The sequence below is a fragment of the Quercus robur genome, chromosome 2 (genome assembly GCF_932294415.1).
Source record: "Quercus robur chromosome 2, dhQueRobu3.1, whole genome shotgun sequence".
Lineage (NCBI taxonomy): Eukaryota > Viridiplantae > Streptophyta > Magnoliopsida > Fagales > Fagaceae > Quercus > Quercus robur.
The window spans coordinates 83,056,808-83,083,789 of record NC_065535.1 but is presented as its reverse complement, the minus strand read 5'-3'; the positions used below and the strand labels follow the sequence as shown (position 1 = coordinate 83,083,789).

General features: G+C 34.6%; 4 protein-coding genes and 1 non-coding gene across 5 annotated transcripts; 3 read left to right on the top strand and 2 right to left on the bottom strand.

Moving 5' to 3' along the window:
* The first annotated feature begins 423 nt into the window (after positions 1-423).
* Positions 424-4,227, top strand: LOC126715387 (heme oxygenase 1, chloroplastic). Its single transcript, XM_050415963.1, has 4 exons — positions 424-1,374; positions 2,390-2,613; positions 3,700-3,807; positions 4,016-4,227. The coding sequence occupies exons 1-4, from the start codon at positions 927-929 to the stop codon at positions 4,106-4,108; spliced, it is 873 nt and encodes a 290-aa protein (XP_050271920.1). The 5' UTR covers positions 424-926; the 3' UTR covers positions 4,109-4,227.
* A 3,292-nt stretch (positions 4,228-7,519) lies between these two features.
* On the top strand, positions 7,520-7,592 carry TRNAR-CCU (transfer RNA arginine (anticodon CCU)). Its single transcript has one exon. It is a non-coding gene; the product is annotated as a tRNA-Arg (tRNA).
* A 342-nt stretch (positions 7,593-7,934) lies between these two features.
* Positions 7,935-11,222, bottom strand: LOC126715386 (protein BUNDLE SHEATH DEFECTIVE 2, chloroplastic). Its single transcript, XM_050415962.1, has 5 exons — positions 11,020-11,222; positions 10,825-10,922; positions 10,044-10,107; positions 8,974-9,070; positions 7,935-8,152 (listed from the first exon to the last, which is right to left on the bottom strand). The coding sequence occupies exons 1-5, from the start codon at positions 11,075-11,077 to the stop codon at positions 8,062-8,064; spliced, it is 408 nt and encodes a 135-aa protein (XP_050271919.1). The 5' UTR covers positions 11,078-11,222; the 3' UTR covers positions 7,935-8,061.
* A 74-nt stretch (positions 11,223-11,296) lies between these two features.
* Positions 11,297-15,444, top strand: LOC126715385 (uncharacterized). Its single transcript, XM_050415961.1, has 9 exons — positions 11,297-11,459; positions 11,726-11,853; positions 12,095-12,167; positions 12,860-12,942; positions 13,218-13,256; positions 13,992-14,062; positions 14,134-14,248; positions 14,485-14,626; positions 15,195-15,444. Exons 1-8 carry the CDS (start codon positions 11,414-11,416, stop codon positions 14,551-14,553), a joined length of 624 nt encoding a protein of 207 aa, XP_050271918.1. The 5' UTR covers positions 11,297-11,413; the 3' UTR covers positions 14,554-14,626; positions 15,195-15,444.
* A 460-nt stretch (positions 15,445-15,904) lies between these two features.
* LOC126715384 (uncharacterized) lies at positions 15,905-20,641 on the bottom strand. The gene is made up of 2 exons (XM_050415959.1): positions 19,606-20,641; positions 15,905-16,700 (listed from the first exon to the last, which is right to left on the bottom strand). Exons 1-2 carry the CDS (start codon positions 20,218-20,220, stop codon positions 16,338-16,340), a joined length of 978 nt encoding a protein of 325 aa, XP_050271916.1. The 5' UTR covers positions 20,221-20,641; the 3' UTR covers positions 15,905-16,337.
* Between the last annotated feature and the right edge of the window lie 6,341 nt (positions 20,642-26,982).

Sequence of the window (26,982 nt, the reverse complement as noted above, 5' to 3'; positions counted from 1 at the left end):
TTATTTAGTCAAAATGTAAGTTTTTTTTTTTTTTTCTATAAAATTAATTTACTAATTAGTGATAGCAGTTATTTGGTGCAATCACAAATTCTAAGTCAAACTTTTATTATATAATAAGTATATATAATGATTTAGTTATGATATTACGTGCTTTATCACGTCTTTTATTATATTGTGTGAAGTGTCTGTTGAATCAACAAAATGGTTTTAGTCTGTTCTCTAGAAAAAGAAAAAAAGAAAAATGGAAACGACAGCCGTTTTATAATCTAAAACGGAAACGGTACTATAAAAGAATGGGAATTTAACTTCAAACAGAAGTAGCAGCAGTAGTCAAAGAAACTGAAAAGACAAACAAGAACTCCGTACTTTTGTCGACCACAAGTATACGAAAGTCGTATTACCCATTTGCCCCCCCCTCACCACATCACCTATCCAAAGCAAACGACGCCGTACAACATCTTCCACCACCGGCACGCATTGCCTTGCCTTGAGTTCGACGAAACCAAACTACTTTTCCTTCCTCCCATTCATTCATTCCCATACTCTTTCTTTCATTCTATCCAGACCACAACACACAACACACAACAATAATAAAAGAAAAACCAAAACCTGTCTACGATTGCTCCCAAAATCAACACACTCTCCCATACGCTTCCATTACTCTACACTACTGACACATCCCCAATACCCCCATAACCCACACCTATTTTTTATAATTTGTGTGAATTATTTTTATCGCTTAGTCTTGAAGATTACGTGAACCGCCATTTCAAGCTAAACCCACCCCCCGATTGCTCTATTCTTGTCTTAATAAAAAGTCTTTAATACTCACTCACTCTCTTTCTTTATATTAGTATTTTGTGTTTCACTCACTATACAGATTTCGTGCACGATACAACTCTCTATTCTTCTTTTAATCTCTCGCTATGGCCTCTCTAACCTCAATCTCTCACAATTTCACCAAACTCCAACTCCAACTCCAACTCCAACTCCAAACACCCCCTAACACTTTCGCTTTCAATCTCAATCCCTCTCTTCTCAGCAGAAGTACTAGCTCTCTCCGCTTCCGTCGCGAAATTACGAGAATGCCCCTGAAGGCCGGTGCGGTGTCTGTTTCGGCGACCACGGCGGAGAAGCCGAAGAAGAGGTACCCCGGTGAGTCGAAGGGGTTTGTGGAGGAGATGAGGTTTGTGGCGATGAAGCTGCACACCAAAGAGCAGGCTAAGGAGGGTGAGAAGGAAGTGAAGGAGCCTGAGGAAAGGACCGTCACTAAGTGGGACCCCACCGTCGATGGCTACTTGAGGTTCCTTGTGGATAGCAAGTTGGTCTATGACACTCTCGAAGGGATCGTCGATAAGGCTGCTTTTCCTTCCTGTGAGTTCTTGGGTCTCTTTTATATACATATTTAATTTGTTGTTATTGTTGTTGTTGTTAATCTTATTTTAGTAGAAGTAGTTAAAAAGAACGTGTTAATTAATGAAGCAACAAAGACTATGACTTTTGATTGAAAAGAATGAAGGAAAAGTGCAGAGGATGGTTACCGATTCAAAAAAAGTTGGGAGTAAGGCTTTGTTGTTGTTGTTGTGTGATTGTTGTGATTCTAGGGGTACCTACTAAGGCATGTCTATTTGGTATCTACGTTATTTAGCGTTCTGCTTTTGTTGGTTTTGGTGTTTTAGATGTATGAGCTCTTTAGAGTTCTGATTGGGAATGATAGTCGAATGTGTGTGTGCGTGGGCGCACACTAGTTTGAGTTCAATTGATGATTGTTATCATTATTATTATTTTGAATTCTAATGAGTGAATGATAATCAAAATATTAATTGTATATGTTAATAAACATTGATTTGTAGTCTTATTTTTATTCATTTTTTTGGTGACTTCTTGATTTAATGGTATCTATTGGATTTATATGACCATATTGTGAAAGGTGAAGTGTTCATTTAGCATTGTTGAATGAACTAGAGCTTTAACTGTTGAGATTTTGTGGCACAAATAATGAATAGTGCTTTAAAAGTTATGGATTTATAAAGCATGAACAATGAACTGTTGAGTTTTTTTTTTTTTCCTTCTTAAATACTCCAAATTACCAAAAGTTTGACAAGTTCTGCTATAGGAGCTTTAATGCGCTTAAATAGCAGTTAAGCACCCCTTCAAGAGCTTAACTGGACAGATTTCAAGGCATAATGCTTTGGTTGGGTGGAGATAGTGAGTGATGAATGTAGTTTAACATGCCTAAATGTGAGAACTGAAAAGTCGATCTTTCCCTGTTGGGTATCACCACATTTTCCTCCAGCTCAAATCATATGCATGTGGTTCAGTTATTTTTTGCGTGTTTAATCTCTACTAATGACAGCTGAAAGATTGAAAATTTCATTTTTGGTTGTAGATGCAGAGTTCAGAAACACAGGACTGGAAAGGTCTGAAAAATTGGCTAAGGATTTGGAGTGGTTCAAGGAGCAAGGCTATGCCATCCCAGAACCTTCTTCTCCTGGTGTGACATACTCACAATATCTTAAAGAATTATCAGAGAAGGATCCTCAAGCATTTATTTGCCACTTCTACAATGTATATTTTGCCCACTCTGCCGGTGGTCGCATGATTGGGAGAAAGGTAAATAAACATTAGCTTGGATAGTGTGTCATAATATTACCATGTGATGGTCTATCGCCTGGGGACTCAGGACTATCTGCTGGTTGTGGACTTGTGGGCGTGAAATCATGTGTGCGTCCTTTGATTGCAATTCTTAAAATAGGGATATCAATGAATTTTCAAAGGGTTCGTTTGCCTTTAATTGCTCCAAGTTATGCTGTTTTCTCCACATAAAATAGCATGTTCACCATTGTTACTACTGATTCTTAGATATCTACAGTAGGGGAAATTATTTCATGTACCTGGTTTATTACATAACTTCCTCTTACATAGGTATAGGCCCAATGTGTTGGTCCCACACATGAGACCCACATTTATGTGAGAGGGAGGTATGGTAGACTGGATTTACATAATAATTTCTCTTACAAGAGGTATATTCATTAAATGAAAGTAAATAGTAAACTTTTGAATGAATGAGGAATCTGTTTTTCTCTGTCTGTTATATAGATTCATCCATTTAACATATGACTAACAGCAGCTATGATATGTTGGATGCAGGAACTTCCACATTTTTAGAGCTCTGTTTTATCTGTTCCTGTATGTATTATTATGATTGTGTTTTGTTTGTATATAGGCTATTTTTTAGCTGTCATGAAGTATGATTTCATCTTTCTGTAAAAGATTTCCAAACTGTAGGTTCACTGTGCAGTAACTGTGGACGGTGCCTATTTACTATGATTCAACCTCACTAACATGTGGCTGATATCTTTATGATTCTAAAATTGCGGCCTTCTTTGAAATAAATATTTGATAATAAGGAGGGAAGCAGTTAATCGAATTTCTTTTTGTGGGGACCTTTCAGCAAGTGGCAGTTCTTAGTTTCTATAAGTGAAGACCTTCCCCCTCGCCCAAAAAAAAAAAAATCCCTGCGGGTGGCCCTTCCATCACCCTTTGCTCTTTCTGCTCTCCTTGGCTGCCCTCTCTAGATAGTGAACACTACTAATTTTACTTTGGAAATTTTTTTATATGAGGCTGATGTGGTATTGGAATTTTATTTTAGTTTGTGAGGTGCATAACTCTAATTCTTTTCTTATTACTCTAATTCAGGTAGCTGAACAGATACTAAATAACAAGCAGTTGGAATTCTACAAATGGGATGGTGACCTTTCCCAATTGTTGCAGAATGTGAGAGAGAAGTTGAATAAAGTTGCTGAAGTAATTTCTTGCTACCCTTAGTATTGTATTTTCCTTTTTTACTTCAAAATTCTTTTGCTTTTTACCCCCAAGCTTCTGTGGAATCTGAGCAGTAAACCTGAAATACTGATACAACTAGTTTGTTTGTTTGTTTTTTTTTTTCAAAACAATTTTGTGAATCATCCAGTTATAATATAGAAAAAACTTATTTGTGTATGGGTTTTTTCAGGGCTGGACTAGAGAGGAGAAGAATCATTGTTTGGAAGAAACTGAGAAATCATTCAAGCATTCGGGAGAGATTCTCCGTCTAATATTATCATGATTTGCACTGCACAATTAATCGCACAAGCTTCAAAGATTTCTGTATATATTCAAAATGTTTAATCTTTCCTTGAATGTTAATCATCTATCAAAATATGAATGCTTTATTGTTGCAGATAATCTGAAATTTGTTCAAATATAAATAAATTTAGGAAACTTGGTCTGGGCTAAGCCACTTTATGAAAAGGTGAAAAAAAAAAAGGAGCTAGAGAAACTCCAGAATGAACTTATTACTGTTCTTGTGAACCAAACTCACACGGTCACTCATCTTGGATGGAAGGCATGTAAACAAGATCTTGCCTTCCAAGGGAACGAGAATCATCTCTAGTATCAATGTTCTTGTGAGGGCTCCTTAGCATTGTTAGCCAGGATGAGAACAGCCTCAAGGGGTTAGGCTATCAATGTCTCTCCAGCCTGGTTTTCAGGTGCTTTAAGAAGCCTTGTGGTGTTCAGGTGGTTTTTATGGGTTAGACAAGTTCTGTGTGTGTGTGTGTGAGAGAGAGAGAGATCTGGTCTTGGTTTATGTGTTTTGCATGTTTTTTTGTGTTTGTGTTTATCTGAGTTTCATTCATGTTGTAATTTTTTCGACGCTTCTATTACTATGAGTGAGGAGAAAATCTATCATGTTCTGATACATATATCCAGTGAATGTATGAATATGATACATGTAATACCACCCCGTAAGTGAAAAGGAGAGAGATCAATCTGAAACTTGTCAACCTTTCCAGATTATTGTCTTTATCATTGCATAGTTTCGAATATCTGCACTGAAATAGTAAGTGAAAAGGAGAGAGATCAATCTGAAACTTGTCAACCTTTCCAGATTATTGTCTTTATCATTGCACAGTTTCGAATATCTGCACTGAAATAGATTGATGCAGCCAGCATATCTATGTGACTATGTTTTGTACCAATGAGACCGGGTTTAGATGGGTTTGGCATTTACTTTTTTTGAACTTGAGTATTTAGATTTCTTATTGAATTCAAGATTTACCAATCCCTTGGAATTGGTTTGATTGGTTCTTATGATAATGTGTACCTGTTTCGTATCAATGAAAACTAAAACTATGGAAACTCTCTTTTTGCTAGATACTCCAGAAACTTTTTAAAGATATGCAAATGCGTTATTGAAATGTAAGGACATGTTTAGTAGATTGTAATAAATATTGTAATATAATAGTTATTTATATGATTTAGTCATTCTTTAGTTTGGTAATGTGTTTCTCAAAAAAAAAAAAAAAGTTTGGTAATGATTTTTTTTTTTTTTTTTTTTTTTGAGAAAGAAGTTTGATAATGTTTTTATTACAATGAATAGTCATTTTTTATGAATAGCTATTCTTCAAAGTGAGGAATAACTATTCCTCTCTAATATATTGTAATAGTTATTCCTTAGTAGGTGCAATAATTTCTAAAGTTAATGTATTTCCAAATAAAAAAATTTTCCATATATATGTGTAACAATTATAAAAATAAAAAATCATAAAAAATAACTCATCTCTCTCTCAAATTTAAGAAATATTATTTTTAAGGAAATATAATTGTATGAGTAAGATATTTCTTAAAATAAATTTTAAGTTTTATTCTAATGTTACAACTTACAACAAAACTTATGAATATGTTTAGTCATTCCATTACATCACATTTTATTCATAGTAACGAAGATTACAATTCCTCTTATAATTCACATTCAGTGTACCAAACGTGCTCTAATAAACCCTTCAGTTTACAAGACTTCCATCGGATTTTTTATTGAATGGCCTGTTAGATATTCATTGGCTTTAGCTTGCTAGAGTTATTCATGAAACGTTACGAAAAAGAAAAATTACTTTGTTAGGACTTTTTTTTTTTTTAAGTAAACAGTAATACTTATTAAGACATTTTAGGTGTACAACTTAATGTATCTTTCTTCTTTTATTTCTAGTTTATCATGACGCTATGGACATGTATTCCTTTATTTTGTAGTTCTTTGACTTCTTGTATTTTTATTACATCTCTATTTTGCTAAGTAAAGGGAAGCTCATAAGTCATATCTTTACAAACATTAAATGGTAGTTTAATTAATGTTACATTAGAAAAAATAAAAATTATTTTTTCAGGACACCTAATATACTACTTTATGTATCTAAACTCCTTTTTTTTTAGGGAAAAATTATTAGATGTCCAAGGGCATTAGTTTAAGATTAAAAACTTTTTATAGGAAAAGAAAAAAGTAATTAATTTTTTGACAGTTTTTTATATTTTCCATAAAAATAATATTACAACATTTTAAAAATAATTTATTAATATGTTCTCATAAGAGCACTTGTTAACCGAACCCTTATTTTTATTATCAACTATGACATTGTGTATAAGTTGAACCCTATGTATTACTTTATTCATTGGAAAATAATAAAAAGATAAGTCATCTCACATGACAAAAAATACCTAACGTATTATCCCAATATCTTCTTTTATTTCTACCATCCATTAGGATACTATGAACAGTTGAACACCTATGTGCTACTCTATTCCGTCGTTTTTGTATTATTGCATCTTTCTTTTGCTAAGTAGTTTAAATGTTTAGTACATTTGCAAACAGTAAACTGATAGTTAACGCTAATTACCAAAAATAAAAATTACTTTGTTGGGATACCTAATGTACTAACCCATGTATCTATCTTCTTCTTTTTTTTCTTTTTTGTTCCTCATGACACTATGTATAGAATGACACATATATATATTACTTTATTCCTTTGCAAACAATAAAAGAACGACTCCTACTACCGCATGACAAAAAATAAAAATTACTTTGTCACCAAAGTACTAACACATGTATAAATCTTTCTTTTATTTCTGTTGTCCATCATAAGATTCACTACATTATGGATGCCTATATACTAATTTATTCCTTGGTTCTTTTAGGAATATCCTTATAGCACAATCACCATTTTTGTCATGAAACAAGGGGAAAAAAAATAAAAAGAATGCCGTGTTAAAATTTAAAAAGAGGGGAAACTAAGAAAAACTTCTTAATAATAAGTACTAACAGGATTCTTTCGAGTAATACCATATATGCAACAAATAAATCTTATAAAACATTCTTTGTCAAATGCAAGAGAGTAGAACAAAGGAATCTTTTTTATTGTGTTGTATGAAATTTTCGTAAGCTTCAATTTTTCGAAAACTATTTTCTTAAAAAATCAACACGTAATTAATTCACTAGAATACATTTTCAGAATTAGTGGATATTACAATGTTATAATTTGAATGGGATGCTCCAATAACTATCAGAGTTGGTGTACAAGTAACATCTGAAGTGATAATTCTGATAAGTTATTTGAGGGTCTCAACTCTCAAAATAGAAATCACTATGTACGATGAAACATAAGGAATTGCATTCTTATTACTTAAAAGGACAAAAGTTGCCACGCGAGCGCCTGTAGCTCAGTGGATAGAGCGTCTGTTTCCTAAGCAGAAAGTCGTAGGTTCGACCCCTACCTGGCGCGTTACGAAAAAAGCCAAATTATTTTGTTTTGTATACAAGGAATCTTATTTCATTTTTATATCAATCATTTTACTCTTTATTTTTATGTTCTAATTTATAAGATACATTAAAAATGAAAAAAAGAGTTCTGACTTATAAGCTAAATTTTAGTCAAGAAGCAACCTATAGTTATGTCATCTTATCCCAGCCAGTCTCTTTAAAATTTTTTTTAAAAAAAGCTGTAATATTTGTTAATTTTCCAGATGTAATATTCACATAAATAAGTTAAGCATGTCTCATTTCCCTTTCTATTATCATTAAGTGAAATAATACCAGGAAAGCATAAATCCATGGAAGCCTGATATGAATTTTGAAAAATCTGTTTAAGATTCAAAGTTTAGAATCAAAAGCTGGACAACACAGACTAACATTCACAGTTCATTTACTGCAAACTTTTGGCAGTGTATCATGATTCAAAATTTTGGTACAAATCACTGAAGACCCGATTCATCAAGTGTGCTCATGAATCCACCACGAAAGCCAGCTCCATTACAACTCCCGCACAAAATTTCCCTTCTACCTCTGCAAAGAAACATATCATATTTATGAATGGGATTCCAGATGTATAAAAACTAGCATCAATACATTAATAAAATTATGACTCAAAGCCACAACAGAAATCTATGTCTGATCCAGGATTCAATACAAAAAAGATTGACATAAATCTTTTTTTTGGGAGGGAATTTCATTTACAAGGATATATGAGATATATCTTTATCTGAAACTACCAAATAGTGCATTTCTGAGTCCTTCATGCATGCAAGATAATATAAAATAAAGAAAAAATAAGGCTTGGGGTACCTGCATCCTGCCTATGTGAGCATTCTCAAGATTTTAAAATAACATTTTTACATTGGTTTTTAATTTATTTGAGAGAATTAAATACATTTAATCAAAATAGGGAAAGTGTCAAAAATGAGGATTTGCCATTTGTTTTGTAATTCCTAACCTAAAAGAAGCCAGGAAGGAAAAGAAGTTAAAGTGTTAAGATCTGCATTTCAAATGGTTCTCAATACTTTGACTCGTCCATTATCACATGCTGCAAACAAAAGCACTTTCAATTTTCCAAAACATTTCTAGGACCTAGTTCTCCTTACAAATCCTAAGGTGGTGTTAGTTTTGATTGTGTCTCCTGAACACTTTAGCCTGTCTGATATCTCAGGCTTCTCAGTTGATGATAAGGAAAGCAAAATGTAGCTCTGGTCCCTTTATGGTGATCATAATGGAAATAATACTGATTCTGATACTCTTTGTCAGCTGCACTCAACATCAAGGACACAAACACAAACAAATGAACACACATGCAGAGAGAGAGAGAGAGAGGGGCATTTTAACTTAAATACCTGCATAGCCAACATAATCCACCAGCTTTAAACTGTCCATTGAAGTGGTCTACTGTATTAACTCCAGTACCCTCACATTGTGTACACACTTTGGCACCTGGTATAGAAAGATAAACATAGTGATTCTATGCATTTATGTGCATTATTTATCAAATTCAGAGAAAATGTAATTTGATAAGGAAAGTACTTCATTAGCAGAGTCAAATGGAAGGTTTAGGCAAATCTGACCAACCAAAAGATTTAGACAGTAGGTGGATGATGCAAAAAACAAATCTCAGTAATGAAGATGGACTCGTTGGAATAATCTTAAAGCTGTAGTCCAAGTAATCCATTACTAATGCTTTACTGCACTTGGTAGAAAGTAACCGAAACAAACTCCACCTGGAAGAAGTCATAGGCACTACCGAATATATCCACAAAAATTTTTTTTTAACAAGTTTTGGCCCCAAGGGGAGGGGCAGGGTTGATTCAAACTAGTGAGCAAATACATCCACAAACCAAAACTTCTCAACAGAACTCTAAGAAGTTGTAAGAAGCTTAGCAAACATAACAGACGAAAAGAAGTACAAAAAACAATTCGGCACGCAATCTGATTCTTTTCTTCTTCTTTTTTTGGTACAAGCAACTTGATTTATAATTTCAAGAATACACTTTCAAATTCAGCCTTATATATGTTATAAAAGTAGTTCCTAGACAGAATGACCGAGAAATTTAAAGCAGACTGCAAAAAGAAAGATTTGTTACAGTGGTAGAAGGGAAAAATTAGTTGTGCTTTGCTGCTATCAGCATGAGCATGGCTCACCCTTTAATACCATAGTGGTATCACAAATAATCATCAACATCATTGGCTATACATTTTATGAAGGAAGAGAAGAAGCAGCCCTATTACTCTTCTTTAGACATACTGTAAAAAATTTGTATCTCATCCCAGCCATATCACTAACTGCTTTTAAAGTTGGTATTCTAAAGTGTGTTCCAAGCAAAATTCCACACAAAAAGAAAGACATCTAATTTCAAACAAAAATATAGACCCAAAAAAGAGAAGGAAAAAAAAAGTATAACAAACTTACCATTTCCATCACAATCAGCACAGACTATGCTATTTGGTTTGGTGCCCTTATTGCTTTCTGTAGCCTGTTTATCCATGACAAAAGCGAATTTCAATGGAAAGAAGTTCAAAGGAAAAAGGAAAAGTCTTCAAAGTATGATGCATTCTCAGCTCAAGTCCACTATAACTTATCCCACTTGTTTGCAACTTACAATACAATTCTTGACATTTCTTGTCTATATTTGCTTTAGATGGAAGCTAATATAAAATGTTCTCTAATTTTTCAAAGCCTAAAATCCACAATAATTTTAGCCTTCCTCTTGCCTTAAACAGTTAAATGCCTATTATTAGAATCGCATTGCTCTTAGTAGAGTAATGCCTTCATAATAGTTCATATTAAATCTATCCTAACAAAAACAGTAGTGTTTATTGCACACGCTTTTTTACACACGCGGAAATTGCACTTCCAAGCTAGAAATCGTGACTTCACAATTTTCATGTGTGTGTGTAAAGACGTGTGCAACAAGGTGTGTGAAACAAGTATTTTCCAAACAAAAATGGCCGTTTTATATCCAGACGTCCAGTTATTCACAAAATCGTAAGTTCTATGTACTTAACACCGAATCGCGATTCAAATCAAATAAAAATGAATGGAGTAAAACTTGGGATTGAACCCTTAATTAGAAAAAGTCAAAGTAATTCATTTCCAACAACAACAAGTGGTGAAAAGAACAAGTTTAACCAAAAATTAGTACAATATTAAGCACATGCTTACATTGGTAAATACACAATTACACATTTACCTTAACCTCCAAAGATTGAAACTTAGCAGTCTCAGACTTCTGAAACAGTTCATTTACCCGAAGAACCTTCCGAGTCACTGACTTGCCAATTACTATCCCTAGAAACAAAACAAAGCAAAAAAAAAAAAAAAAAACCCATTTTTAATCAAAACATAAACACCTAGAATCAAATACATACATATGAAAGAGAGATACCTGGTTTGTTAGGGGACTTGAAGGAACAAACAGGTGTGAAACATAAAGAGTTAGCCATTCACAGAGGTTTTCCAATTCCTATAACTCTGAGTTTTAGCAGATAGAACTTGAAAGAGTTGAGCTTTTAGAGTTTTAGGACCCAACTGAAGTGTCTGTCTCTCTGTGTGCGGTTTTAAGGTGGAACAAGATAAGATACTCTCTTCTTCAAATAAAGATGCTCTTTGTAATCTGATTTACTCAAATACCCTTGATGATATAATTGTTATTCTATTCCTACGTGTCGTTTTGTCGTCCTTGTAGTGGCAAATAAAGTAAACTCGATTTCCACCTCCAGAACTGTTCTTCAAAAAACACACACAGAAATCAGTTTCGTTAAAACAAAGAAACTGAGAAAATGGCAAGCGCTCTCTTATCCACATCTCGCTTTCACCCTTTGCAAAGTAAGCATTTCCAAGTTTCTCTTCTTTATGCACAAGTTTCATAGTTTAATGTATTGTTTTTCTTTTTAATTTTCTTATTTATATAGTCTTTTTAAAAAAAAAAACATACTTATTGTTTCATGTAAGATAATAGGATGCATTTTTTTTTTTTTTTAAATTTCAAGTTCTGGTAAAGCTATGATGTTTAATGTTGTAATCTCCGGGCTGGGTCACTTGCAACCGTTTAACTTCGATTTTATTGAACTGAGTTTATGCTGTTCAAACAGACAGAGAAGTAGGTGGACTTGTGAGCAATTTGAGGAGCTCATTCTATGGCAAAGTGATTTACAATCAAAATTTTGTGACAATGAAAACTAATAGCAGCCATGGAGGCCGTGCCGTGGTCGCCTCAGTGGTTAGTGCCACTTCACCTTTCTGCATGTTGTTAATGTACATTGCTGTTTGCAATTCAAGATTTACACATTCTCTTGCAATTTATAGAGCTGTGGTTTGTGGGCATAGTGAAAAGAAGCTTGATGGGATAGAGTTTAATGGGATACTTTATACATAGTGAATATGGAACATTTTTGCAAAATGGGTTTGGCTTTAATTGGGTGCAGCTTGTTTACTGGGAAGTTTATTTATGTGTTTAACAGCTTGGAAGGAGGGTCCAGAAGAAAGAGACTGTGATTCCTGAGCCAGATTATCGCATACCTGTTGTTTTACTTGGTGGGTATTAACTACTACTCTTATATGCATTTCAGGATTATAATTGGCTTTTGCAAGTTATTCTGAACTTTTATGTATGAAGGTCCTAATGACTTTGACTACACATCAAATAATGAACCAATTTTTCTTTAAGGATGAATATTGTCGAAATAAGGGGAAATTGTTTTTGTACACCAGTGTAGAACTTCTTTCTTTAACACAAAAATAGGTCCCACTGGTAGGGCCACATCACTCATGTGATAGGAAGGAACACTATGCTGGGTGTAGTAAATAATTTTTTTCAAAACAAGGATTAGTTGGTTATGTTATCATCTGCAGTATCATGCATTTTTATTTATTTATAGATGGCATGGTTTTTTGGGTTGGTTTAGTCCATTTGTTGAAACTCATTGTCAGAACTACATTCAAGCCTGTGAGCTGGGCTCTAAAATTTAGATTATCACTTGTTTGTTGGTGAGTGTGATCCAAGAGATGTGAGATCTGCCATGTTTCAAACTACCAACATCTATAATTTTAGAAAATAAATAAACTAAATCCTGATTGACCATCTCAGAAATATTTGACTTAGTCATTAGATTTCATTGGGAACATTGTATGTGATAATTGCTCATCAACTACACTTTCTTTCTCCCAGCAAGATTGCATCTATGTTGTAGATTTTCATGTGCAACTTCAATGTATAATTGAAACAGGTCTATCTGGTGGGTTAGCCTATACAAATAATCTGTTACCAGCTGCGCCTATCGGTCTCCTTGGATTACTCCTTTTGTTCCAGGTAACAACTTGAATTAGACAGTATTAGAGGTTTTTCAAAACTACAGGCATTTAGGGGACAGGCCTGCCTATACTTGTTACATTCTTTATCCTGATTGAACTTAAAATGATTTTCAAGATGCCTTGAATTGGTCTGTCTCATGAGTGAATGAAAAACATGGATAAAAAGCAATCTTTTAGTCAAATATTTACTTCTCCATTTTTCCTTCTTGTGTTGCAACTTCATGCAATTATTTTTCCATGGAACCATCTAACCTATTTATTTCCTTCTTTCAGACAACAAGAGTGAGGTTTGTCTTTGATGCAGAGGCTCTGGTTTGTTCACTAACATTTCCAAAACATGTCCCATTTCTTTTAATTATTTGACAATGAGATAGCTTGAATTTCACATAAAGTTGGCAACGTGTATGGTCATTGTTGTGCATAATTTTCCTTGGACTACTGCATTAGGTTGAAGGCTGGCATGATCTTTTGAAGAACAAAGTTCTTGAGTTTCTTAGGCAAAGGGTTCTGATTGCTTAATGGTTTTAGTTTATATTCAGTTGGTTTGCGGTAGCCTACATGCAACTTATTTTAACAGCAGTTACAGCACCACTTTTAGTAAACTATATGCATTCACTCATGGTGGCATGACACACACACTGTGCATGTACGTGTCTGTTTTTATTACCGGTATTATACAATTTCGGCAATATCTGGAAGCACTTGTTAATCTATTTAGATATCTAACTTGTACCTGAAGTCAACTCCGATGCACCAGTTGTGGGGTATCTCTTTCTATCTCCTCTCTCTCTCTCTCTCTCTAAGCGGCACATTTGTTTGCAAACTGGTCTAGTATCTCCACCCATCATTATGAGCTCCTACTTTTACTGGTACATGTAGTTTCAGATGAACTTGTTTTACCTGGATGTTTGTTAATTAGAGTTGAGTCCTTTAACTTCCAAACTTTGATAGAAGATCCATCATATGTGGTATATACTCTTCTTTTTGTTTTGTTCACTGTTAGCCTGTTTTACATTTACTAAATCTGTGTTACTCTGTGGTTTTTAGGAGGTAAAAGTAGGAGAGCAGCTTCAGGATTCAGGTGAAAATGTCTTCGTGGGTGGGGAAAATCGATGGAAGTGAGTACTATTTCTGCACCCCATTAGTTTTAACAATTTCAACGGTCACTCACCTATTTGATTTACTACAGATATTCGACATTTGTGAATTGGGAGCTCTGGTGGCCAAATTTCCCTATTCTGGTGTATTTTAAAGAGACTCAAACAAAACCTGAAGGACAAGTACACTTCTTCCCAGTGATTTTTGTGAGTGCAAACAGAAACATACTCTGAATTTTATTGGCATTGTAGTCCAGTTGTGTCTTGCTACTTCTCTTGGAGTGTTCAAAGGATCAAGACCATAGAGTCTTGTTAGCATCCTACATGTTTTGGGAAGTTGGGTCAGTAATTGAAAGGGATTCTTACTGAAGTTTAGAAGCTAAAACTTTGATTCCTTAAAAGAAAAAAGAAATTAATTTTTGTGGTTTGCTTTTGACAAGCAGAATGGGAAGCAACTTTATGATGTTATGGTGGAGAGAGCTGGCCCTTCAAAAAATAGTGGGCCTAAATAATACTAAAGGCATGAGATTTATGCTGACAACTATCCTGCTTTGCCGACTGCCCCAAACATTTTAGTTCAGTGAGGTATGACATATTCGTTAACTAGTATGCTGCTTGTTGCTGAACATTTTTTATCTCCTGGGACAGTCATAGTAATGGCTTTATTTCCTTTAGAGTTTATTTATATATATAATATATATATATATAATATATATATATATATATAAAATTTTAAATTATACCATTTTAAATTTTGTAATATCAGGATTTGGTTATCCTAATTAGTATTTAAACCAAACATTAGTATATTATTACCATCAATATCCTAAATAAATGTGGGGGTTCACTTGTTTCTTTCTCTTTCTCAATGCTTGATCCAATTCAGATTCTGTGGTTATCTGTAGTTTTGTCATTCCTGTTTTGTACAGTAGCTGCTCTAGGAGAGTTAGTTGTGTATGACCAGACATAATTGTTTTGTCCTGGGAGCTCTATAACTTTGGAAAAATAAGTTTTGTTTGAAGTAGTAGGAAATATGCTCAGCATCTCATATCCTAATAGATATCTTCTTGAATCCCCACACGGAGATGTTCTGGCAGTTTATTGTAATAACCACCTCTCTCTCTCTCTCTCTCATATTTATTTATTCTTGCAGGTTACACGTTGTGCCTGATTGTGGAAGCTACTTTAGCACAGATATTCACTGTGGACTATGTTTCATCAGATATATAATTAGTTTATTTTATTTACACTATCACATTCTGGCACAGTTGCAGCCATCTATGGAGACTGTTAATACAATGTACATAATTAGTATATAAATAGAAAAGAGACATATTTTACTTGTCCTACAAACAGGCTTTAAATGATTAATTCATTTTGAGAAGTTTTCAAACCCTCTTCAATTACTTGCTTACTGCAATTTATTTATCTTTTTTATGTTGTTTGAATGCCAACTCAGCTTGTCATGGAGAAATGATGTTTTTAAAGATTTGAAAATTCATTATAAACCAAGCGTTTCATCAGCCATCACCTGTATGGTTTATCCACACCTAACTGACTTTGATGGCACAGGAAGCTTGTGCCTTATTTTGCTAATTTCTCCGCTTCATTTATTTCATAATACTTTCAAGTTAGTGAAAACTCTAATCAATTCCCTAGATCTTTTCGTGTACCATAAGATTGAGAGATTACCGAACATATGAATACTTGAATTTTATGCCAGCCGCTTTAATCCCAGAGATGAAGTTCAGTATTTTTGTAGTGTGCTCTTGGCAACTGAGCATTATCAAGAAGCTATTGCTTAAAATGGACAGATTTTGTTTCTTTCTTAATATACATATAAAAAGGGAAAGAAAACGGCTGTTGAAAATAAATTCCTGGCAAAATCAAATAAGAGTCAATGAAATACAATATTCTCAATGCATTCCCTATTAATTCAACACATAAATGCATATAAAGATCAAATAGCAAAAGTAAGAATTTTACAATTTGAAGCTTGCAAATGCACAGCAAGAGCAACCAGCAAGCAAGCCAACAGCAGATCCTTTGAAACGCAAACTCTTTTTACATGTATTGTTACTTCCTTCGTATATGGTTCTGCTGAGCAGTAAAGAAGGCGACTTTCAACTAGCAATTGCTAACCGGGTTACACAGGTGTCATTAGGACCCCAACTTATCGGGTTTTTTCTCTCTTAAAAGATTAGGTGTTGTATGCCTTTCACTGCTTCTACAATATATGATAATACCGTAGCTGGGCTCCATTTTTCATGGCAAACTTTAAGGTAGGAAAACTATGTCAACCACTCTTGGTGCAGTGAGCATCTGTACCATGCTGGGTGCAATCCCTATAACCAACACTATGAAGGAAGTCACGTATCTCCTTGGCACTGCTATTACTGGCTTGCAACAATCGCTCATCTTCCTCATAGATGAGATATGGGGCTTCCCTTCCCTTTCTTGATAGTAACTTTGAGGCTCCTTTCAGCACATGATATTCCCAGCCCTGAACATCTATTTTGATCAGAACCACAGGCTCTGATTCTGGTATTACTTCATCAAGGGGGATAGACCTTACTTGAAGTGCTATCTCTTCATTGGATTTGAATGCCATCTTTGCCCCCGTTGCTGAAACAGCACTATTGTCAAGCCGACCAACCAACTGCAACATAAGAAAGAGTATTAAGTTTAGCAATGCAGCAAAAAGAAGAATTAGGTAGCATGATAAATATCCAGTAGGATTCAAAGAGCTTTTCCTAATTCCTATATCAACCATTCAAACCCATTAATTGAGGTTTGAAGATTTCAGACATGGTAAATTCATAAAGCAGTATAGTATACCAAGACTAGGGTTTACTCAATGAATTGAGAAAGCAATCAGATGAAATAAATTTACATGTATTAACAGAGTGACATTGAAAACTAAAATAGTGTGGACTACAGAAAATTATTTTTTTTTTTATTTTTTTTTAATAAGCCAATTGTGATGACAAGTGTAGAGTGGGGGATTTGAACCCTGGTTCTCCTCATAAAGGAAATCAAGCAATGCCACTTAACTACAAGGTTATTAGCTACAGATGTTTAAATGTTGCAAATGGTTATTACTTTTACCAACAAAGGCTAGCTTTCCATGCTTTTGTGTGACATTATCCATAAAGCCTGCAACTCCATGTAATGGCTCCAATAGACCATTGCAAGTTTAATTCAAGAGAGCCAAGAATTTGTCAGTAAGTTAGTTGCAAATTTGAAAGAATTATACAAGAGTGGTTAGTGAGTAGTAACAAGCTGTTAGAGTTGTTATGAGGCAGCCATTTTCTCCAAGCTTGAAATCTGGGAACCATCAGATCAGATAAGATGTTTCAAACCACTATAAGTTCTTGGTAATGCCCTTTGGTCTCATCAATGCCCCTTCCCCATTTCAATGTTTGATGAATGATGTCTTTGGGCTCTATTTGAGAAGTTTGTGTAGCTGTTCTTTGATGATATCTTGGTCTACAGTAGAACTTTGAGGAGCACTTGGATCATCTAAGGTGCATTTTGGAGGCTCTCCAGCAACATCAACTTTATGCCAAGAAGATTTAAGTGCCTGTTTTGCTGCAGAGAGGTGGGGTATCTTGGGCATGTATCTCTAGAGAAATCATAAAATCAGATGCAAGAAAGACTAAAACCATGTTGCAATGGTCTTCCCCCACCTCCTTGAAGTCTTTGAGGGTTTTCTTAGACCCAATAGGGTACTACAAAAAGTTTATCAAAGGGAAGGGCCACATTGCTACCACCTAGCCAAAGGTTGTATCCAGCCTTATGGCTGCCAAGGTTGTTATGCTTTACATGCAGCAGGTATTCAAGTTACATGAGTTGCCATCCACCATGGTCGGTGACAGAGATACAATCTTCACTGGTAATTTTTAGAGTGAGCTGTTCAAACTTCAAACTACAGGAAACTACTTTGGATATGTCCTCAGCTTATCACCCTTTATCTGATGGCCAAGCTGAGGTAGTGAACAAGAGTGTGGAACACTTTCTTAGATGCTATGGAGATGAGAAGCCTAAGCAATGGTCCACTTGGTTGCCCATGGCTGAGTATTGGTAGAACACTCATTAGCATGCCTCTACTAAGATGACTCTATTTGAAACCCTTTATAGTTTTCGACCACCAAGAGTATTAAAGTACATCCCAGGCACCACCAAGCTTGAGGCAGTAGACATGCACTTGAAGAACAGAGAACAGATTGTCACTCTCCTCAAGCACAACTTGATGGCTACTTGAGGAAAGATGAGGACCGAAGCTCACAAGCATAGGACAAAAAGAGAATTGGCAGTTCGGAACTGGGTCTTCCACAGGTTGCTTCCCTGTAGGCAAAGGTCCTTGATTGCTAGGAAAAATATTAAATTGTTCTCGCATTTCTTTGGAGCATTCCAAGTCATCGAACAAATTGGTCAAGTTGCTTCCTAGCTGGATTTGCCTCCTAGCACTTGTACTCACCATGTGTTCAATGTCTCTGATCTAAAGCCTAAGTTGGGAAAGGAAAACATATTATTCCGCTGCCCACACAGCCATTAGTTGACCAGTAAGGAGAAGGTTTCCCCTAGCCAAAAGCCATCTTGCAAGGTAATTTGAAGGGGAGGCAACGTAATGGTTCCAATAGAGCATTGCAAGTGTAATTCTTGTAATTTAGCAACAAAAAAAAAAGGTGCTCTTTTAAGAGTGTCATGAAGAGCCAAGAATCTATTCATGAGTTAGTCGCAAGATTGCAAGAATCGTATTAGAGTGGTGATGAGTACTAGTTACAAGCTGTTAGAGTGAGTTAGTTATTTTGGCCAATAAGCCTAGGAAACATGTATTTGTAATCCTTAGCATTCATCATTAGGCAATTAGTCACAACATTTCTCTCTTGCTCAATTCTTCCTTTCTTCTTGTTCTTGGAGGGTGACTACCTTAAATTAAGTCAAATTCCATCCAATCCTGTTCATTTCCCCTAAAACCCAAATTGATTCTTTCAATTCTACTTCAAACAGAATAGCAAAGTAACAAGTCCTTCGGCCATTGTAGCCTTAGCCCAAGGCCAACGCATGATTGTGAACCTCATTAACGGAAAAGCCACCTTCAATATTCTCACACTGCCACATAACCTCAATTGGGTAAGCCTAATAAAACCCTCCACTAGACTTAAGGAACGCTGTCTGACTCCACCATTACTTCAATCCAATGAGTTCTAGGAGTAGTAAAGAATCCAAACAGATATGCAATGACTAACAATTTAACCTACCATCTAAATCATGGAAATATAATTAAATCCCAATTAACCACTAAAGCAAAAAAATCACCACAATTACAACTCTTTACTTTTAACTCAACAATACAAAATAAATGGCACATAATTAAACTTCACTACCATGTAATTAAATCACATAATTAACCTACAAATAATAGTATTAATCAATCTAATCCCAATTGTGCACATTATGACTCATCAACAACAATATTCACCATAGCACAAATAACAATAACCAAAGAAACAACTCGTAATTCATGCCCAAAAACACAGTGCTTATACATAACAACATACCTTATGGAATGTAATGTTCCCATTCTGGTCCGAGGCGGCGGCATTGAAAAGAGTGACCAAATCCCCGACCCGATTGAAATAAATCCCATCACAAACCCTCTGCAAGTTCTCGAAAACCGGCTCGAAAGCCAAAACCCTAAACCCCATTGCGGCGGCAGCGAAGCTCGCCATGCCGACATTGGCACCGACATCGACAACAAGCCCATTGCCTCTCTCTCCGCTTGTTTTCAATTTGCCGAGAACATCCTGGATGGTAACGGAGATATCGGGTTTGCGAAAGAGTTTCCCTTTGAGCATTCTGACAATGTTCTTGTGAGGCTTATCGGGTAGGGTTCCGAGGTCGGAGAGAGAGTAGAGAAAAGGGTATTTGAGGCCCTCGACGAGGTTGGCGATCACTGGGTGGGATTGAGGGCATTTCAGGCAATCGAATGGTGGGATTGGGTAGAATGGGAATTGGGTTTTGAAGAAAAGGTTAGGGTTAGGGTTAGGGTTTGAGGTTTGGTTTGTGAGGTAGACGAAGAAAGTGAGAAAAAGGAGAGTGCTTGTGATTAGTAAGCATATGGTTTTCGATTGGTAAAACTGTGTGGGTTTGTCTCTTTTCCATGCATTTGCCATCAAAATGGTTTTTAAGTTTTTTTTTTTTTTTTTTTTTTTTGGGGAAAATTTTTAAGCTTTCCGGGAAAATTGAAGGTATGGATCTCTGTAGAAAGGTAAAGTTTCTCCCTTTCTTTGGGGAGGTGTGAGTTCAGCTGAAAGTGGGGATTTGAGTGACAATGAAATGTGAAAGGAATAGGATAAATTTTCTGAGAAAATGTGGGATTTATTTTTTCCGGAAAAAAAGAAAAAGAAAAAAAAGTGAGATTTGGATGTGTGAAGCGGGTGGAAGGGGAAGGTGGAGTGAAGTGCAGAGTTGGGAGTCAGCAAAAAGAGAGCGAGTGTGGGAAGATTTCTGCTTCGGTGGTACTGTCAGTATTTTAGATCTGTATTTTAGCATAAAACTATGTTGCAACAGAAATGCTATAGGCAAGACATTTCCCGACTACAATTTCAGTTTGTTTCAGTATTTAATGTTTGGGGATATTTGCAAACTAACATTGTGAAGGGTTATAATATAGTAAGTTAATACGGGTTTGAAAGATTAATGGAAACTAGCATCTCGAGTTTCTAAAACTCGAGTTTCATATCAATCTTGAGCCTCAAAGACTCGCTTTCTACTTGTTGAGTTTGCTGAGTTGGACACAGTTATGCCACATAGATCTCGAGTTTCTAACAGTCGAGATAAAAAAATGAATCTCAAGTTTTTTACGCTCGATTTCAAACAGTATATACCTAGAAAAAGAAGGAAGAACCTGACCAAAGAAAGAAAGAACTCAGGAAAAAAAGAAGAACATTTTAGGCAAAATCATTTTTAACAAGATGATGAGGTTCTAAAGCAAACTCCAGACAAGGAACCCAGAGAAAAAACATCATCAAAGAACCCAGAGAAAAAAAAACATCATCAAACAACGAATTCATCAACAAACCCCAGAGAAGAAAAACATCATCAAACAACAAAAATTCATCAAACCAAATACCCAAAGAAGAAAAACATTCGCCTGGAGCTTCGCCACCACTGCCTCCGTCGCTCCTGGGTTAGGGAGATTTGGGTTCATCGATTTTGGTACTTGAAGAACAACAGACCTAAAGAAGAACAGGAAGAACGATCTGACGATGAAGAACAGAGGAACGATCTGACGATGAAGAACAGAGGAACGATCTGACGATGAAGAACAGAGGAACGATCTGACAACGAACAGAGACAAAGTCACACTGCGTCGCTTGTAGCGGCAACGTCGGCGACTGGACCAAGGAGCGGCTTGGATTGTGGCTGATGCTCACGTGCTTTCAGACGTCAGTGATTTCGTTGGCAATGTTCTTGGGTCTCCGCTTGGGTCTCGGCGATGTTCTAATGGAAGAGTTGGTGGGTGTCACTGCTTGTGTTCTTGGAGACGTGGGTTGCCTTCGTTTGTGTTTGAGGGTTTGAGATACACTGAAAGAAGAAGACGAAGGCTGATCTGGAAAAAAAAAATGGTGGAGCTTGAGTTTCTAAAACTCGAGTTCTACGTGGAATTTTTTTTCCACATCGGATGCCACTAGTTGGGTCTCCGCTTGGGTCTCGAGTTCTAATTGATCTCGAGTTTTTAAAACTCGAGATGCTGGTTTTCCAATTTGTTTTGCAACCTGACAACTAATGATATTCTTAGAAAATTAACGCTAAATGGAAAAAAAATTCATTAATGTTTTATGAAAAATGGTTCATTTTTTAAAGAGCATTTTTTAGAAAACTGTCTTATTTTTCAGTGTTTGGTAACGACTTTGAAAATGAGTTTGAGAATGTTTTCTGATGTTTGGTATGCAATTTTTTTTAAAAATATTTCTTGTATAATTTAAAACATGTATATTATGTAAACTAACTAATATAATCATTATAAATAAATAAAAATCAAGAATGAATTTGGTTTTTATACTAAAATTTTGACAATAAATACAATCAAAATTAATTAGTTATCAAATTTTTATAATCTATACCACTCATCTTACTCATATATATAGACAGTAACGTATATACACACACACATATCAACCATTTGTCTATATATATATATATATATATATATTTGACTGGGGAATACATTTTCAATATGTATAAATAACAATAACTTTTCATTGTTTACTTTTTTTGTTGGTTTACTAATTGTCTACTATGGTCAACCACAAGTCTTCAATATTACTTTAAATTATGTATTTATATAATGTACTATATAATATACCATCACTGTATAGTATCTACCAACAAAAAAAGTATTTGCCAACAAATGCAATTCTCCTAAACAATTATCATTTATTATATAACAATATTATTAGTCCACGGTAAAGATTGTCTCATGTAAAAGCAATTTAGAGCAATGAAGGCACTATGTTTAAAATTTTCATCTTTTACTTCATTCATTCTTTTTTCTTCTTCTTTTTTTATTTTATTTTTTTTGCACTTTATGTACAAAAAAGAAGTAACTTCTACCTGGAATCCATCAAATCAAAAATTTCTTAGAGAAAAAAGAAAATCGAGTTTGAAATTCAAAGCAAAGAATTGGGATTTTGGTAGAGAGGAATGAAATAATTACCACTGCAAATTTATTCTCCTTTGCAAGTCAGAGCTATTGACCGATCAATGAAGGAAAAAAAAATCTAATTAGAGAATTGTGTTACAGAGGGGAAAAGAAACATGGAGAAAAGAGAGAAGAGAGACAGTTAGAGAGAGAGAGATTTATGGGAAGATGAGAGACTAGAGTTAGTGACAGTGAGGGTGTGAGGAGACAAGTAAAGGGAAGAGAGAAAAAATGAGCAAAATTACCATAAGAGAGAGAAGGCGCCAAAAAATTATGTTTCCCACGGCTATAGACGAAGATAATATTTATAGGAGATGCAACACGTGAGAGAGAGATTGTTTTCCGAAAAAAAGATTTGGAAAACAACCTATAGAAAATAAGTCTTATTTTTATTAGGGTTTTCCGTTGACCAAAGATAGTTTTCCATTGACCAAGTTTTTTTTTGCATTACCAAACACTGGAAAATATGGAAAATTATCTTTACAGAAGGTTTTCCAGCGAAACAAACAGAGCAATACATTCTCTAAAGGTACGATTGTTATGGGCGGTTATGGGAAAATATATTATGATTGTTTTTGGCGTTATGGATTTAAGTTAAAATTAATAATAATTTATTACCTATAATTTGTTGGAAAAATATTGTGAAATTTTGCAAACATAACACTTTTTTTTCCACATATAACAAGATATTATTTATGATTTGTTGAGAAAATATTGTGAATCCAGAACTTCTCATATTGCAATTATTATGTTATATGCTCAAAAAAAAAAAAAAAAAAAAAACCTTATGGCTTAGAGCATTCACATCAACTCTTGCATAATTGTGTATAAATGTGTAAAATACACATTTTGACCATTTTTACACATTTTGAAGCAAAAAACACACTATATCAGTCCATCTAAAATCATGCATAATCATCTAAAATTTTCAACGAGCTACAGTACCCATGTAAATTTACACGGGCACTGTAGCATGTGTATTTAGTTTTTTATTAATTTCCATTCGCACCAATTTTTCTCTCTCTTCTCTGTGCACAACGACCTCAACTCCTCATCTTCTTTTCCTCAGATGCACACAAACGCATCCTCACAAAAAAATCAACACACAAATATACTTGCTAAAAAAAAAAATCTTTTCCTCAAATGCACACAAACACATCCTCACAGAAAAATCAACACAGAAATATACTTGCTAAAAAAAAAATATTTTCCTCAGATGCACACAAACACATCCTCACAGAAAAACCAACACAGAGATATACTTGCTAAAACAAAAAAAAAAAAAAAAAAAAAAAAAAAAACCCAAACGGAAAAACAAAAAAGAGACAGATCAGTGCTTAAAAACCAACACAGAGATATACTTGCTAAAAAAAAAAACCCAAACGGAAAAACAAACAAACCTAAACGGAAAAACAAAAAAGAGACAGATCGATGCTTATCGGAACGATCGGAGCTTGTGGGTCTCGCTTGGTCGGAGCTCGTGGGTATGGGTCTTGATCGGAGCTCGGAGCTATGGATTGGTGCAGCTGTGGATCGGTGCTGCTGTGGATCGATGCTTGTGATCGGAGCTGTGGATCGGTGCTGTGGATCGATGATCGGAGCTGTGATCGGAGCTGTGATGATGTGGATTGGTTTGTGACCGAGAGGGAGAGAGATGAGACAGAGAGATAGACCGAGAGGGAGAGACCGGGTATGGAGAGATAGAAGAGAGAGAGAGAGAAATCAGAAAATATGATGGAGAGGGAGAGAGAGCGCGTATTAAAACGGGTGAGGTGAGAGAAATAATAAAATAATTAAGTAAATTGATTATTTAAATAAGAGGGGTGATAGAATAGATGAACTGATGTGGGTGTTTTGTAAAAATGATAGTGTAAAATAGAAAAAGTAGGTTTTTGGTGTAAAATAGACGGAATCTTTTAAACGAACTGATGTGAATGCTCTTAATAGTTGATACGTTTTAGTATGTTTATAACATTCAATAGTGTTTAGTAGCTTGCATTTTAGGCGAAATAAAAGCTCATTTTCTAAAATAAAGCGGTAAGTGTAAATAATATAAAACCTCAATGAAGCTCAATGCAATTTTCCCCAATAAAACAAAGTTACATGCTACACTTCAAATTCCAAGAGGTTTCTTGTTTTTAGGGAAACCACATAGGATGCATAAGAAATACTCCTCTTGTAATACCTTGCATACTTTTATTTGAGGTTATTATTATTTTTGTTATTTTAAAGATAATTGATGGGCCATAGGTATTCTTTTTATTAGTAACTGCAGCCCACTAAGCCCACTTCTCTAAAAAAAAAAAAAAAAAAACTACAGGGTAGAGGAAGAGATAATCAGGGTTTTCATAGGAAGGGGTTTTATCAAAGAGGCTAAGAGGTATTTTTCCTTGGAGTTAATTGAAGAGGCAGCTGATTGTTTCAGGTATGATTTTTCATCCATTAGAAACAAAGAATTAAAGGATTAAAATTTTATCTTAGAAACATTGGCGATATGTAGAATTGTTTCTAAGAGATATCTTTTCCTAAAAGTTGGTCCTTGAATCGTAGATTGAGCCACGGAATTTCTAGAATTCGTAATTTTGGCTAAGTCTTCTTCGGTTTTGCATGTATAATTATATATATTGCCATCAAGTCTTCTATTAGATTTGTGTATATTAGGTCCTACTAGATTTTCCACGTTTTCCTTGATTATATCACTAGTTTAGGATTGACCCTAAAGAGAAGGTGGCGGTCAATCATAACATGAAGTCTTGTAGTTGGTTATATGTGATATTTGATATACTGGATGATTGTTTTAGAATAACTAATAGCTATATTCAGATTGATGTTTCTACGCGTGGGAACTAGTTTTGCCTATATTATGACTCTAGGAAAAAATAAAATAAAATAGAAAGAGAAGGTTGTGGAGTATTATAGTGTTTTAGGAAGGAGTTTATGATCATGAAATTTCTTGCTTATTGATTAAAGTAATTTTCTGTTTAGAGCTTACGGAAGACTAAAAGTGCTCAGCTGTGTTCGAATATATTAGCAAGAGAGGTAAGTAATTATGCATAATATGCACAAGTTTTGTCATTTAGGTTCTTAGTTGTCAAGGTTTTTCAAAAGTCATATTTTAAGTTAAAGTTTCCTAAAGTTTATTGAAAGCATTTTTTTATATCATCAAAAGAGAAATTTCGAATTTTAATTAATGTTTTGAATATCCGAATCTCATTTAAAAGATGATTTCTAAACTAAACTCTATTTAGAAAATAATTGAGTTTCAATGTAAGTTTCCAAAATGGTGTTTGTTCTTTAAATTTGTTAAAACCAAGTGATTTTAGTCATATTCCTATTCTCCAAATGGTATTTAAAATGTTTCTTCTAGCAAATTAAATTTTTAGATTTACTCAAGAATTGTAATATATGTATATAAACTCTTCAGTTCTTATTCATTCCCTAAGAGAGTCAAGCTTCCTTTGATTTATGTTCTATTCGATTTTGTGATCCTTGATATGCCTCTGTATTTGAAAAGAAATTGTTAATATCAAGTAAATTATTATAATTTGTATAAACTTTGCTTTGTGATATGTAACTCAAAATAAGTGTTTTTAGAATTGATAAGATATATCAGATATATGTGTAAATCCGCTCACAGGATTGTATGTGAGAATATGTGTTGATCCCTCACCAGTAGGGGTTAGATGTTGGTATCCGCTCACAGGATTGTATGTGAGAATATGTGATGTGTATATGTGAAACTGTGCTCTGATCAATTTTATGTATATGATTTCAAATGATTTTAAGATGTGATTACATATGTATTAAGTGATTCATTATATGCTTTGTGGAATAATTATTTTTGATATCATTGAATGATTTTGTGAAAAAGTAAAATACTCGTCCTTTGCTTGACTCTATTCCGTTGTGTATTCTGTATAATTACTTACTGGATGTGTGGCTCACCCCATCAATTAAAATTTTCAGATTAAAGTTGGTTGGGGAACCGAACCTTTGGATTGCTTAATAAGGTGCAACGTAGAGCGTGGGAGTTTTAGGCGAAGTCAATAATACTTGAAGTCTTAAGAGATTATTAGTTATTTCTTTTTATTTCGCTTTAGATTGCACTGTATTTTGGAGATTATTCTAAATTTGAGGAGTTTGGACTTTTGTAAGAGATTTATCAATAGCATTGTTTATTTGGAGTTTTGAATTATGTTTAAATTAATCATGTTTATTGAGTGATATTAGT

What these genes read in the sequence shown, in the direction of transcription:
- LOC126715386 (XM_050415962.1), bottom strand. Translation starts at nt 11,077, where the DNA reads ATGGCTAACTCTTTATGTTTCACACCTGTTTGTTCCTTCAAGTCCCCT. An exon ending in CAAGTCCCCTAACAAACCAG is followed by an intron (nt 10,923 to 11,019) that starts GTATCTCTCTTT and finishes TTTTGTTTCTAG; the next exon opens with GGATAGTAATTGGCAAGTCA. An exon ending in TTCAATCTTTGGAGGTTAAG is followed by an intron (nt 10,108 to 10,824) that starts GTAAATGTGTAA and finishes ATGGATAAACAG; the next exon opens with GCTACAGAAAGCAATAAGGG.
- LOC126715384 (XM_050415959.1), bottom strand. Translation starts at nt 20,220, where the DNA reads ATGGCAAATGCATGGAAAAGAGACAAACCCACACAGTTTTACCAATCG. An exon ending in GGAACATTACATTCCATAAG is followed by an intron (nt 16,701 to 19,605) that starts GTATGTTGTTAT and finishes CTTATGTTGCAG; the next exon opens with TTGGTTGGTCGGCTTGACAA.
- LOC126715385 (XM_050415961.1), top strand. Translation starts at nt 11,414, where the DNA reads ATGGCAAGCGCTCTCTTATCCACATCTCGCTTTCACCCTTTGCAAA. An exon ending in GTGCCGTGGTCGCCTCAGTG is followed by an intron (nt 11,854 to 12,094) that starts GTTAGTGCCACT and finishes TGTGTTTAACAG; the next exon opens with CTTGGAAGGAGGGTCCAGAA. An exon ending in ACTTCTTCCCAGTGATTTTT is followed by an intron (nt 14,249 to 14,484) that starts GTGAGTGCAAAC and finishes TTTGACAAGCAG; the next exon opens with AATGGGAAGCAACTTTATGA.
- LOC126715387 (XM_050415963.1), top strand. Translation starts at nt 927, where the DNA reads ATGGCCTCTCTAACCTCAATCTCTCACAATTTCACCAAACTCCAACTC. An exon ending in TAAGGCTGCTTTTCCTTCCT is followed by an intron (nt 1,375 to 2,389) that starts GTGAGTTCTTGG and finishes TTTTGGTTGTAG; the next exon opens with ATGCAGAGTTCAGAAACACA. An exon ending in AGTTGAATAAAGTTGCTGAA is followed by an intron (nt 3,808 to 4,015) that starts GTAATTTCTTGC and finishes GGGTTTTTTCAG; the next exon opens with GGCTGGACTAGAGAGGAGAA.